Source organism: Cololabis saira, chromosome 9 (genome assembly GCF_033807715.1).
Source record: "Cololabis saira isolate AMF1-May2022 chromosome 9, fColSai1.1, whole genome shotgun sequence".
Lineage (NCBI taxonomy): Eukaryota > Metazoa > Chordata > Actinopteri > Beloniformes > Belonidae > Cololabis > Cololabis saira.
In genome coordinates, this window is record NC_084595.1 from 40,550,613 (window position 1) to 40,564,946 (window position 14,334).

At 39.7% G+C, this 14,334-nt stretch overlaps 1 protein-coding gene across 1 annotated transcript in view; it reads left to right on the forward strand.

Annotated features, from left to right (window-relative positions):
- jak2b (Janus kinase 2b) overlaps positions 1-14,334 on the forward strand; it is a 38,401-nt gene that overhangs the window by 12,457 nt on the left and 11,610 nt on the right. The window contains exons 6-18 of the mRNA XM_061729572.1: positions 287-578; positions 3,628-3,747; positions 3,858-4,015; positions 6,156-6,267; positions 6,668-6,854; positions 9,120-9,241; positions 9,473-9,607; positions 10,397-10,484; positions 11,107-11,234; positions 11,439-11,577; positions 11,844-11,995; positions 13,017-13,167; positions 13,398-13,534. Of these exons, the coding sequence (XP_061585556.1) occupies positions 287-578; positions 3,628-3,747; positions 3,858-4,015; positions 6,156-6,267; positions 6,668-6,854; positions 9,120-9,241; positions 9,473-9,607; positions 10,397-10,484; positions 11,107-11,234; positions 11,439-11,577; positions 11,844-11,995; positions 13,017-13,167; positions 13,398-13,534 (1,921 nt within the window). The remainder of the gene's footprint in view (positions 1-286; positions 579-3,627; positions 3,748-3,857; positions 4,016-6,155; positions 6,268-6,667; positions 6,855-9,119; positions 9,242-9,472; positions 9,608-10,396; positions 10,485-11,106; positions 11,235-11,438; positions 11,578-11,843; positions 11,996-13,016; positions 13,168-13,397; positions 13,535-14,334) is intronic.

Here is a 14,334-nt window from a genome sequence, read left to right on the forward strand (position 1 = left end):
GTTAGGGTTAGGGAAGAAAAGGAGGGCGAGGGGGAGTATTGGGACGCACCCTAACCCTCGTTATGTCCACTACCCCTACATGCAAAGAGGAATTGGGACACCACTACCCTCACGGGAACCCGCAAAATTTAGGGGTAGTGCTGAAAAGTAGGACTAGGGGGGGATTGGGACTGGCCCTAACTGTTTTGTTGCCAACAGTTGTTTTTTTTATTGTATGCGTATATTTTTGATGAATTTGGAACTGTTGTCATCATGGTGATACAAAAACATATTGAATCTCTTCCAGTTATAAATCCTTCTTGCCAAAGGAAATGAGAGCTCAGATCCAGGACTGCAACTTCTTGACACGCAAGCGAATCCGTTTCCGCTTTAAGCGCTTCATCCAGCAGTTCAGCCAGTGTCGAACCACGGTCCGTGATCTCAAGCTGAAGTACCTGATCAGTATTGAGCTGCTGGAGAAAGCCTTCTACACAGAGACGTTCCAGGTCAGAGACCCTTCCAGCGGGCCGGTCATCATCCTGGTCACGGCAGACACTGGGATACAGTGGTGTCGGGAGAAACAGAAAGATTCTGAAGAGGTTGGTACATGTGCGATTTTAATATCTTTTTAATATTAAAAAGGTGTTACACTGGAAGTCTTTTTAAGGAACTCAACATGACAGACCTATAGTGTATCAGCTTTAAAATTGTTGCCTTAAAAATACTCCAGCCTGTTTAGGTTTTAGAAAATTTCAATAAATTAATTTCACTCACAGGTTGTTTGGTTGCAATGCATCCTGGGTAATTACATCAAATTGTTGCAGCCATTAACACATGACAGCTCTAGCCTTAATTGTGCTCATTTTGCAACTCTTTAATTTCCTCTTTGACAATCAAGGAGTTTTAACCGACTCAAAAACAAGGAAAAGTCTGTCTTTTGCCCGGGTATCGGCCGAGGCTTGTGTTCCTGGGTTAACTGAGAAAGCTCAGAAGAAGCTAGGTTGTAATGCAGATCACACTCTGTGTACTGAGACTGACTCTCCTCGCTTGATTCATCACTCAAGTCCTGCATAAATACTCTTTTCCTGCATAATAATTCTTTATTTTTAAAAAGGGACAGTGTACATTGATCAACGTTTCCTTGCAGAAGGTAAATGTACCTGAGTTAGCCGAAAGTCATCGGCACTCCCTTCGCCAGATGTTAAAAGACATTTTTTTTTAAATAAAATAAAAAATGCACAATAGACATAAACACAAATACAGCATGCATGACATATCAAGACAAAGACAGATACAGTGCAAAAATAGAATAGAATAAAACAAATGAATAAAAGTACTTTACGATCATCTTAAAACCAGCCAAATTGGCTAGCATACAGTTTTAAATTACATTTATTCACTTCTCAATACAGGTAAAATAATGGCTTGTATAAAAGAGAGCCAATAGCACTACTAGTAGTAGTAGTAGTAGTAGTAGTAGTACTACTAGTGCTCACATCTTTGTGAGTCAACAAGCCAGTCCTTTGCATGAACTTTAAAAGAGTGATATGATGGAGATTCTTTGACTGATTGTGGTTCTGTATTCCATTGGTGTGATGCTCTGAATGAGAACACAGCCTGGCTGAATGTGGTTTTCCTGAATGGAATTGACCAATCTTTTTTAGTCGCACTTCTGGTAGCTCTTATAGCAGGGGATTTGAATTTTATGAAACTGGATAGTGGAGGAGCTGCTGAACCATGCATGATCTTTTATACTAGACAAATATTTTTGTATATGATGAGATTTTCCCAACTCAGCAGTTTATACTTCTTCAAGATACGGCAATGATGATGTCTGAAAGGTTTTTTTATCCAGTGTTTTAAGTGCTCGTTTGTATAATGATTCCAGTGGTTTCATTGCTGTGGAGTGTGTATTGGACCAAGTTATCAGACAGTATGTGATGAGAGAGATGATCATGGAGAAGAACCTTGGCTGCTTTGGTTGATGGGGAGTCCCTGATGAATCTAAAATTTGACAGACTGAACTTTACCTTATTGCAGACTTTCTTAATGTGAGTTTTGAAGCTGAGGTTTGAGTCAATATGTAGTCCTAGATATTTAAATTCTGTAACAGCCTGAATAAATATAATCCATAGCTATCGAGCAATGGACATCATCCGGCCATCGCTGCATCGGATGCGCTGACACATGTTGGAGTGGTGACATCGGTCGTAGTTGTACAAAACTGGACTCTTACAGATGGTGGAACTACTTGAACCAGTGGGTTGTCGGGTTTCTCCGTGTCCAGGGTCGTGTTGGGTGGTTACTTATAACCGATAGCCCCGTTAGCTCCTTTAGCAGATGTGGTCGACGAAATGACTCGGAAGCATCAGGAGAGAAGTGTTGAGAACACAAACGCAGGTCTTTAGGTGGTTCAAGTGTCCACAGGCTTTCTCCCATTCCTCTTCTTCTCACTTGGAAAACAGTGAAAAATTACATGGCTGTTTTTGTTGCCTCTTGATTGGAAATTGCAACCAAAAGCAGCGCAGAGTGGCTTTGTTTATACCTGTATCCAGTACTGGAGTTGAGGGGGGATGAGGGGGGATGAGAGGGGATGGCATCCCCCCCTGAAATAAAAACGGTCAAAATCATCCCCCCTGTAAAACCGCCATCCCCCCTTTCCATTCCTTATGTCATTTCATCAATGAATGTGGTTTTACTGCTATTTCAACATTTAGAGTCATCACCAGAAAAATAACTTTGACAATTTTCACCTGTTTCAAGATTAATCTTCTTATTACAAGCAAAACAATCTTGTTCCACTGGCAGATTTTTCTACTTATTTCAAGTGAAAATCTACTTGAAACAGGTGAAAATTGTTGTTTTTTCCAGTGATGAGTCTTGTTTTAAGTGTAATGAGATATTTTTACTAAAATGAGACATTTTAACTAGAAATAAGAAATATTCTTGTTAAGATTTAGAGTTTTTGCAGTGATCCATGTTACTTATCCTGTGAAGGACAGAGTCATATTGATAAGTTCAGAAAAGTGTTTTTTTTATTGTTGTTTTGATGTATTTGATGTAAGCCCAGTGGATATTTAAAGCTTACAGAAGGCTGCATTTAACTGCTGCTATGTCATTCCTGCAGTATTTCTGCAGGTGTTTTGGTCAGTGCTATTATTTGTAATATATTATATTATTAGTAATCGGCACAAATTATCTGTCCCCATATGATAAAATCCACCATCCCCCCTGATTTTCTTTTTACAACTCGAGTACTGCCTGTATCCACTGTTCAAGTCAAAAACCAAAAATCCCTCCATAAACGACTCACTTTTACTGTGGCCTCTTCATGTTCTTCTAATCTCTAGCACCATTTGATGTCATCGTCCCAGAATGCACTGCACAGGCAAAATAATGGCCACCTCTGTAGGTCAAAAAGATAGAAATGATTAAAGGTTTTCAAAGTAATCGGGAAATTTCACTTCCCACTAACAGTGAATTTTAGTAGAAAAGGGAAATAGCTAAATATTAAGACGAAGAAGTACTGATACTCAGGGTTCCCTTTAAGTCAAAGAAGTGAAATCTCTATCTCTAAACATAAATATAATGTTACCTATTTCTTTTTGTGATTAAAACATTGTCACACTTTTACATGTGATGTCACAGGAGCTGCAGAGCTTGTGCGACTTCCCCGACGTTACTGACATCAGCATCAAGCAGGCCAGCAAAGAGGCTGCTGCCGAGAGCCGGATGGTCACTATCAATAAGCAGGATGGAAAGAACCTGGTAATTTCCACAAACTTCTTCTCTACTCACGTGGCCCTCTGATCAAACTGTAAAACCGAAGACTTGCTTCATCGTGGACGTTGACCGTGTTGGTGTTTGTTTTCTTTCAGGAGCTTGAGTTCCCCAGCCTGCCCGAAGCCCTCTCCTTTGTTTCCCTCATTGATGGTTATTATAGACTGACTACAGATGCACATCACTACCTTTGTAAAGAAGTGGCCCCTCCAAGGCTTGTGGAAACCATATCTTCTCATTGCCATGGCCCCATATCGTGAGTGAAGCTTGCATTTTACAGCAATAGCACCGTACGCGTTTCTGTCTTGTGTTTTATTTACAGTCTTTGTACGTTAGACAGTCCGTGCCATTTGTACAGTCCACATAACCAGTGCTGTTTCCAACGAGAGATGCAGCACAGAGGTCCGAGTCCCTGTGGGTTTGAATGGATCAGTCACCAGAATTGTACAAAAACTTATATATATAAACATTTTGCTTACAACTTATTGATCCAGAAATGTAAAATCTGATACACCTGATCTCTTATCCGCCTGCTCTGCTTCTCTGCCCTGATGCTGATTCCACATTTGGTGACACAAGTTTTGTTTCCATTACACTTTTGGGCAAAATCGAATCTCTGAATTGGTGATAAAGCTAGTGCTGCAGGGGGTTGCTGTTTCCGTTGAATGGTGTTTTCGGAATAAGTGTTAGGCCCAGTCCCAACCCCCCCCCCCACCCCCCCCCCCCCCCTCGTCCTACTTTTCATCCCTACCCCTAAATTTTGTCTGTTCCCCCGAGGGTAGTGGTGTCCCAATTCCTCTTTGCATGTAGGGGGAGTGCGGAAAACGAGGTTAGTGTGTATGAATCTTGCCCTTCACAGCTAGGGATTTCTGATACTGACTAGCTAAACTAGGGCCAGAAGAAATTCCCAGAATGCTTTTCGTCGTCATTTGCGGACTGAATCAAAAAAAAAAACATGGCGGACATTTCTTATTTTTTAGTGAATGAAATCAATATTTTGAGTTAGTTTCTGCATAAAAATGCATTTTGATTACATTTCTAGCGAGAAATATATATTTTACTTTCATAATATTCACTCAGTGAATGTACATAATCACTCGTTTGCCCGTTGTTGCGAAGATCACGCCAGAATAAAGGCTGATTTATGGTTCCGCGATACACCAACGCAGAGCCTATGGCTAGGTTACGCGGCGCCGTACGCCGTAGGCTCTGCGTCGATTTAACGTGGAACCATAAGTGAGGGAGGGCTAGTGGTAGAAAGTAGGGGGTGTATTGGGATTGGCCCTTACTCTCTGTATCTTGTCCTTCGAAACAACAAAAAAGGAAAAATCTCAACGCTGTAAAATGGACAAGATAGTCTTTGACAAATAATTGCGATTGCTGTTACCACTGTTGAGGAAGTAGTCAGATAATTAATGCAGCATATGATCATTCACACGATTAATCAGAGGTAAAGCCTTATGTAAAGCATAATGATTAAGTGGTGTTATAACACTACTACATCTGAGTAATGAGGTCAAAAACAGCTGGAAACTAGATTTAATGACTCTAGATTGACCGGCTACATCACACCCAGCACTGCCAGGCGTGGAAATCTGCAAAAAGCGTTACCATTACACTTATGCGATAGTGGATTATCGAATGACCTGAAAGAACCACCTCTTGGAAGTGTGAAAAGGTTTTTGAGATATTTGGCAGTTTTTGGTTAATTAGAGCCGTTTCCCTTGCAGGATTTCTTTTTCAATATTTGGTTTTGTGCAGATCTAAGGCTAAAGGAAACGTGACTAAAGTGCAGTTATTCAATATTCTTTGCAAAATTCACCAAAATTGTACCAAAAGCCCATTTTTAACATCGGTGGATGACCACTAATGTGGTAACACTGCATTGAATAGTTTTTGTTTAAGTGTGCATTTTATTGAAACAGAGAATCACAGGACATGTCAAATAATTCTGTTTTGCCATTTGGTCAGTCTATTTTATTTGCAGTTTCCACCTACAGTTGTGCATTTTCAGTGTGAACGTGGGCAATTCATCTTCAGGGATGCTAGTGTTAGCAGAAATGTGAAAAGTAAGAGCAAATAAATGTTATCTTTCTGCTACAGGAGGCTGATTAATTCTGCTTTGAGCGTATTGCTATTGACCTTAACTTGATCCTGAAAATGTGAACTGCTCTCTGAATGAGATGTTTTCAGAACTGGTTAAACCCAAGCATTAAAAAGACTGTTTCAATTAAACAGTGGTGAAGAAATGAAATCAGATCCTGGGCGACATCAAAAAGGTCTTATTAATGTGCCAAATATGTTCCGGCATTCCTCTGATTTGCAAGTGCACCCTCTTCTAAGCGGGTTATATCAGATTTGTGTGACTTTACAGGTTTTCTTCCTCTTTCTTTCAGGATGGAGTTTGCTATCAACCGGCTTCAGAAGAGTGGGAACAAGCGTGGGCTATACATTTTAAGATGTAGCCCGAAAGACTTCGACAAGTACTTTCTGACTTTCCCAGTTGAGGTAGGTTTCACGCACTTTCAGTGGTTCATCTCACGTTAGAGACGGAGCTGACGGAATAATCAAATGTAGAAACATTCACCCTTTGTATTTTGTTTAGGATTATTTTGGGGTTATTCCTTTTTGACTTGTATTTCATCCCTTTGTCTTCTGCTTGGATTCTTTTGTCATGTTTCCCAAAGTTAGTTAGTTAATATTTTATCTTAATTTTTTTAATTTGAGTCTCCTTTAAGCTATACGGTTTTAAAAAAAAAAAAAAAAAAAAAAAGATTGAAATTTAAGTTAATTTTTTGCCATTTTAAGAGCTTCTTCTTTTGTTTGGGTTCAACTGATTTGCACTGACTTGGCAGAAATCCCTGTTAAAAACATTTCCAATGTCTGAGCTTATGTTTGTGGTTTCCAGGTTTTTGATTCAGTAGATTACAAGCATTGCCAGATAACCAGGTCCACCACTGGAGAGTACAATCTCAGTGGGACCAAAAGAAGCTTCAGGACCCTCCCGGAGCTGCTAAGCTGCTACCAAAAAGAAACCGTGCGCTCAGACAGCATCATTTTCCAGTTCAGCAAATGCTGTCCGCCACAGTCCAAAGGTAAGACGTGCAGAATAATTCCAGCTGTTCTGAGTCATCTTTAGTGAACGCTGCAGCAGTATATAAGCTGCTATTTGGTGAGAGCGTGGAAGTGGTGAATATTGCCGAGAGTTTAGACCAGGGGTCGGCAACCCAAAATGTTGAACGAGCCATATTGGACCGAAAACACAAAAAACAAATATGTCTGGAGCCGCAAAAAATGAAAAGTCTTAGAATGAAGACGAAAGGCGAAATGTCGAGAAAAAAGGTGAAATGTTGAGAAAAATGTCGAAATGTCGAGGAAATAGTCGAAATGTCGAGAAAAAAGTTGAAATGTCGAGAGAAAAATTGAAATGTCGAGATTAATGTTGAAGTACAATCTCGAGAAAAAAGTCAAAATGTTGAGAAAAAAGTCGAAATGATGAGAAAAAAGTCGAAATCTCCGGGGAAATACACGAAGCAAAGCTTGGAGGCGTACAAAAGTCTTGACGCTTGGTCCTAATTCAAGGCAGGATTTGTTGTAGAAATTAAAGTGATGAGGACACTGAACTTTATGATTTGACCGTTTAACGTTAGCTACCCAAAAATCCAACATTACCAGATACAAAATGGGAACCGTAAATCCACGTTTCGGTGTCTGGAATCCAGTTGTTTCTGCGAATTGCAGCGATCCATTTGTCTCTCTTAAGCTTATTTTTCGTCAGTCTGTAAAACGATAACTCAGATTTCTTGCTAAATCTATGAGTACAGTCGATCACACAACAGCTCTTTCCCATTTTAGATGTTTTCCAGTTGCTCAAACTGAAAGTTTACGCTGCCACTCAGTCTTTCTGAGACTCAGTCTTTCTGCCACTCAGTCTTTCTGACACTCAGTCTTTCTGCCACTCAGTCTTTCTGCCACTCAGTGGGTGTAACCTGCTGTGAAGTCGTATCTGTGACGTCATGAGCATTCCCTCTATAGTCTGTACATGTACCTAAAGTTTAGAAGTATTTCAATAACCAAAATGATACATGCAAAGTAGAGTCACCTTCATTTGTAGGCCGATCCTATAAGTTATATGTGTGATAAAGTTCTCTGTCTCTCTTAATTGTGCAGGTTGAGTGTGAGCTGCACTTCTAACATTTAATTTTTCGGTTAGTTTTTCAAGGATTCTGCTAAAGTGATGATATAGTTACAGGAATCGGCATGTAGAATTTTCCTTTCCTGTCTGACAGTAAAAGTGATTAAGCAATCTTTGTTCATGCTTCTGATATATTGGCCAAATCAGCAGTGGTAAGAAGGACAGGCGGACAGTACAGAACATCCAACTTCCTGGATGATACAAATATGTTTCACAATTGCATCAGAAGTGGCTTCCATGAAAAATGATGAAGAAATGGAGCACCCAGTTTCTTCATCAGCTCTTCAGTTTTTATTTCTGTTATACTTGAAAAGCCCTATTTGGAGTTTTGCATGGAGAGGTGGTGTAAAGTAAATATTACCAGTTTTTATCCCTGTTGTAACATCTCAGTCATCTGTATGGACAAGGTCTGTAAAGTTTACTGTGACTTTTACCTTTTTGTAAAAATGTCCCAGAAAAATACCTCCTGTAATATGAATCCTGTGCAAAAAGACCATAAATGGAAATACATGTGTAAAACGTCCGTGTTTCTCCTACCGGGGGGGCACCCTGTTGCCCACTGAATGTATTTCATTCATCACAACAGAAGTTAAAAAAAAAAAAAGTTACCTTCTTTCCTAAGGAAGACCTCTATACCCTCTTATTTTATTAATCAAACTAAATAGCCTTATTTACATGACGGTACGTCATCTCTGTCTCTACACGGTCACACGTTCTCTATTCTCTGCTCTCTGTGCGCGCTCCCACCAGCAAACAGAGGGTGTGCGTCAGAAAATATGTCACATCAACCAGTTGAAGAGCAGAGAGTTGTTTTTATTTTGAAGCTCTCCCAGGGTGACGACTATGGCAACAGTGTTTCTCCTGCGAGTAGTGGCCACAGTAGATCTGCAGCTACGACGGGCTGCAGGAGACCGTCTCACACCCTGCACGCAGGTCTCGATGAATGAGCCAGACTTTCCCCACTCTCCACATCCATAGGCTTATGAAATGTTCTGCAGTGACAGAAGCTGAACACTTGGTGGATAATTGTCATGAAAAGAAATGCTTTGATGTTTAGTTCAATGAGCCGTTCCAATAAATTGTTGCGTTGTTATCTTAACTGGTGTCAAAGCCAAGGTTTAAAATCTGGGTCATGAAGCTAAGACTATTTTCTTTCTACCAACAGAAAAGTCCTGTCTCCTCGTGTGCAGGAGCAACAAGGGCTCAGAAGTGCCTTTGTCTCCATCACTACAGCGACACATCAGTCAAATGGTGTTTCACAAGATCAAGAAGGATGATCTGGAATTTGTAAGTTTGCATGTTTAGATATTAGTTTTTTTATTTTTAATTAGCACATCTTTCAAACAACCTCATGCAAAATTTACAATTTTCAGAATAGAATCAGAATAGTCTAGAGTTGCAGTCCTACTACATTAGCTGCTCTATGTAGCATACTTTTGTATCAGCCTTTAAGCCTCAGAATAAAGTTTTAACTTGCTTTAAGAGTCAGTGTAATCTTTATGGTGGTCTTTCCTTCAGATGGAGAGTCTTGGTCAAGGGACATTTACAAAGATCTTCAAAGGGGTCCGAAAAGAGCTTGGAGACTATGGATGTATGCACCAAACGGAAGTTGTCATGAAGGTTTTGGACATGCCCCACAGGAATTACTCTGAGGTCTGTGACGTTAACGCTGTGATAATGTTACGTTCAGGAACAGTTGTGTCAAAATCTCTGCTTTCTCTTGCAGCCTGTGTGAAATATACGTTAGTGTTTCAATGTATAATTCCTGCTTCAGTCACTTGTCAGACTGGTGTAAATGTCTGTTTTTAATTTTTACCTTCATAATCTTTCCCTCTTGTTGCATTCATGCAACATATTATAATCCTAAAGTGACAGAACAGTACAAACATTTCAGATATAACTTTTTTTCAGGTGTTATTGAAGACTTCTGCAGACTCTAACTTGGGCATCCATAGTTTATGTTGCCCGTTATTTTGGATGTGTTATTTTCATGTAGCCTTTCTTTGTCTTGACAGTATTAGTGTATTTATATGTTGCTGAAAAGGTCGTATGTGACCAACAATATTCATATGGCACCACAAATGTCACTGCTGGTAAGCGTCAAAGACGGATTAGCTGGTGAGAGAGGTCAAATCAGTATGAAGGTCTGGAGGGATTACAAATCATCATGTCTGTGACCATGTCCAACTTTTTCCTCTAACTGTTAGTCTTGTGTAGCTCTAACAAAAAAAGACAAAAGAAAGTCAAACAAGCACATTCAAAACATGAAAATTGAAAAATGAAGTGATAATTGACTTCACCTAGCAGGGTCACATATTTTTGTCAGAGTTATTGATCTGGATGTTTTCAACGTTGAACGAGCCACGAAAGCATAACTTGTTTTTCTTCTCATGAGTCAGGTATATAGATGATTTATTTATTTTCTTATCTCTTTTTCTCCAGTCTTTCTTTGAAGCAGCCAGCATGATGAGCCAGTTGTCCCACAAGCACCTGATCCTGAACTATGGCGTGTGTGTCTGTGGAGAAGAGAGTAAGTCCGCCTTAGATAAATATAAAGTCGTCGTACTGAAAGCATAGCGTGTGTTATGTATTCACCGGAGTCTTGCATCGTTGACGGCTCACAGCACTTGACCAGGGCAACAGTCAGTCCTTGAGCATTCCGGGCTATTCTTAGGAGGATTACAATATCCTGCTCCACAATCTCCCTTACCTCCCCGACTCTGTGCACCTCTCCAGTCGTCTGCTGCTCAACACTGTACCATCACTATCACTTCTCTGCCTCTATCATCAGAAATGGCATTTTTTCAGTCCTTTTTGTCTTTTGTTAAGCATAAAATTATATTTTACAGCTGTGTAAAGCCTCAAGAGTTAAATATTCTTGCTTGTGTAAGTGAGAAGTCCGTCACAGCGATATGAGAGGTGCAACTCTGGGCCAACAAAGACTAACTTCATCAACTAAACTGCTTTTCTTAACTTAAAAAAAAAACTGTTTGTGGAGTTAGCTTAAGAATTGATCAGAAATGGATATAAGTGTCTGCTGGGAAGATGAATTCCAGTTCTTGACTTGCAGGTGGATTTTGCATTATGCTCATGAGTGATTTCTAGTTCTATTGTAAAAGAATACCATCTTTCTCTTTTTTATGCGTCCCCAGGCATCATGGTGCAGGAGTACGTGAAGTTCGGCTCACTAGATACCTACCTAAAGAAGAACAAGAACTCCATTAACATTCTGTGGAAGCTTGAAGTGGCGAAGCAGCTGGCCTGGGCCATGAACTTCCTGGTACAAATCCTCATTCTCTCAGCTTTCAGCTCTCGCTTAGCCTGTAGCAAAGTATTCATAAGTATCTCATTTCTGTATTGCATTTAAAGACTTTATGCTTTTAAACGTTAAAAGTTAATTGAGTTCACATTTTCCTAAAGCTAAGATTTATTTATTTTTTTCCACAATTTTGGTGAGATAATGTTTCCTTTTCTGTCCCTGCAGGAGGAAAAGCATCTTGTCCATGGAAATGTGTGTGCTAAGAACATCCTGCTGATCAGAGAAGCGGACCAGAGGGCTGGGAACCCGCCTTTCATCAAACTCAGTGACCCGGGGATCAGCATCACCGTTCTGCCCAAAGAAAGTGAGTTTGTCGATATTTATAGACCAGTTGGTTTTCTAGTTATTGTGTGCAATGAGGTGGAAGTCAGAATAAAACCCTTTTTGTGTGAATAAACGGAGGTAAAATGAGTCGCATCAACTTCCACTTAATGATCAAATCTTTTACTTGGTGTAATTTCCAGTCAGTCCAGGTAAACTTTCAGACGGTGCACTGAAAATGTACATGCAATTTGCAGCAGGTGACTTTAAAGGGGGAAATAAAGAGTTTAATAACTGTTTGTTTAACAGTACTGATTGAGAGGATCCCCTGGGTGCCTCCTGAATACATCAGGGAACCCATCAAACTGAGCCTGGCTGCAGACAAGTGGAGCTTTGGCACAACGCTGTGGGAAATCTGCAGTGGGGGGGAGAAACCTCTCTCCACACTGGACAACTCCAAGGTACGGTGACGTCTCAGAGCATGCATGTGTAATGTCATGACGGTCTCAAATACTGTGCAAGCATTAGTTTGGAAATGCTGCATTAGGTGTGATATTTATGCAAGTTTCCTGATATTTAATTGTTGATTTATTTACATTCTTTACATTTAAAGTCATATATATTTATCTTTATTATCATTTGTGAACACAACACAAATGGGCCTCCCACTTCCATGAGTACTGCTCAATAATGTCATAAATTACACCCATAATGGGTTAGTTTACGAGAATTTGATTCTGTTTTAAGCTTAGGAAGTTGAACCACAGTTATGCATTATTCTAATATGCACTTTTTGCTCAAGTCGCTTTAGATATAATCCATACTGTTTTTAAATGCTGCTAAATCTATTTTGCTACTATGTATGTTTTATGTTTGTTCCCTTGTTTGATTGTATTGTTTGACTGAATTGTTTTTATGTTTTCTGTGGGGACTGCGGATGGAAACTAGCATTGAGGAAAGCAACTGCCAATAGACAATTTACTGATGACTATAACTAAAGAAACGCCTATTGTTCAGGAACAATTTAGTTTACTGGGTCAAATTTGATCAAACATTATAAAATTGTCTGGTTCTTTGTTGTTTATTTGCTTATTTTCATAATCAAATAATCCTCTGCAGGATATTTGACTAATAAAACTGTAAATGAACAGAGCACGCTAAAACAACACACGTGTTTATTGTTACAACCTGAACTTAATAAATAATAAATAAATACATTTTCCCTTATTAATCCCACAATGGGGACATTTATTCTCTGCATTTAACTCTTCTCAAATCAAACTAGGAGCAGCGGGCGGCCATTTGCACGGAGCCCGGGGAGCAGTAAGGGTTAATGCCTTGCTCAGGGGCCCAAAGTGGTTGACCTTGGTTGCAAAAAAGATGTTTTCCATTCAGAGACTTGCTGGAGGCGTCTCCCCTCGGCAACTTGTCATTCACACGCCGCGTAAACATACCTAAACTAAACCTCTTTATGCATCACAGAAAGTCCTGTTCTACGAGGATCACCACCACCTTCCTGCCCCGAAGTGGACCGAGCTGGCCAATCTGATCGCTAACTGCATGGACTACGAGCCGGCGTTCAGGCCCACGTTCCGAGCAGTTATCCGGGACCTGCACAGCCTCTTCACCCCAGGTCCGTGTGCGTCTTTCCCCTGCCGAAATACAAATCCCCACTAATGATCAAGACATGATGACTTTAGCATGAGGTCTTGAGGAATTAAAGATCCACCTTCACTCATCTAGAAATGTCCAAACACATCAGAGGATTCTACAGTTTAAGTTTGATGTTTTCCCCAGACATTTTTCTTACAGCTTTTATGTACTTTCTGCATTTGTTTAATAGTTTTTTTGTCGTTCTGCCAGACTATGAGTTGATCGTGGACAGTGACATCCTGCCCAACAGGACGGTGGGCTCGGGCTGGGCCACGGGGGGCTTTGAGAACCAGGAGCCCGCTCAGTTTGAAGAGAGGCATCTTATATTCTTACAGCTGCTGGGCAAGGTATGAGCAGCTCTGGACCTTAATCCAAATAAGACAAAGTCCAGTTAAGGTGTTTAAATGAGCTGATTTTAGAATATTCATTTTAGATTCCAGTTTTACATGAGAATGATTAACGTTGCTGTTTTCATAGTAGTTTCTAGTCCAGAATATTGTCTTTGTATGGTAAATATTTGAGCATTATATAAGTGTGGCAATGAAAGTGAGATGCTCAGATCTTCAGAATGTTGAGCTTTCAGAAGCTTCGGTTGTTCAATCATTGAGATTATTATTTATGTGCCACCAATATCCATGTTATGCTTCTTATAGGAGGAGGTTAGCGATCACAATAAGAACTAAACAGAATAATACATGCAGGGCTCGTACATTTTGAAAAAACCTGGAAAAGTCGTGGAATTTGAAAATGTCCTTTTCAAGGCTTGGAAAAGTTTTGGAAACACAAGTTCACCCCAAAAGTTTTGGAAAAGTCATGGAATTTATATTTCTCAATTAATGATAACATTTAGTAATAACAGCCTATAAGGTAGATTTAAAATTGATCAATAAATATTTCATATCGAAAAGTCTCCTTGCCTACTGTAGCATCTTACACATCATGCAGATCGGATCGAGTGACCACATTCTCCAAAAGTTATTATTACAGTTATTACAGTTATATTAGATTACTATACAACATATACAACATATACTACAACATATTGCTGGTATATCAGTGTTAGTTTAAACAGATTTTTGTATAAAACTATAATTGTCATTAGATCTCCACTGTGGTGACTTTTTACTTAGTTTTATTCCTATATTTC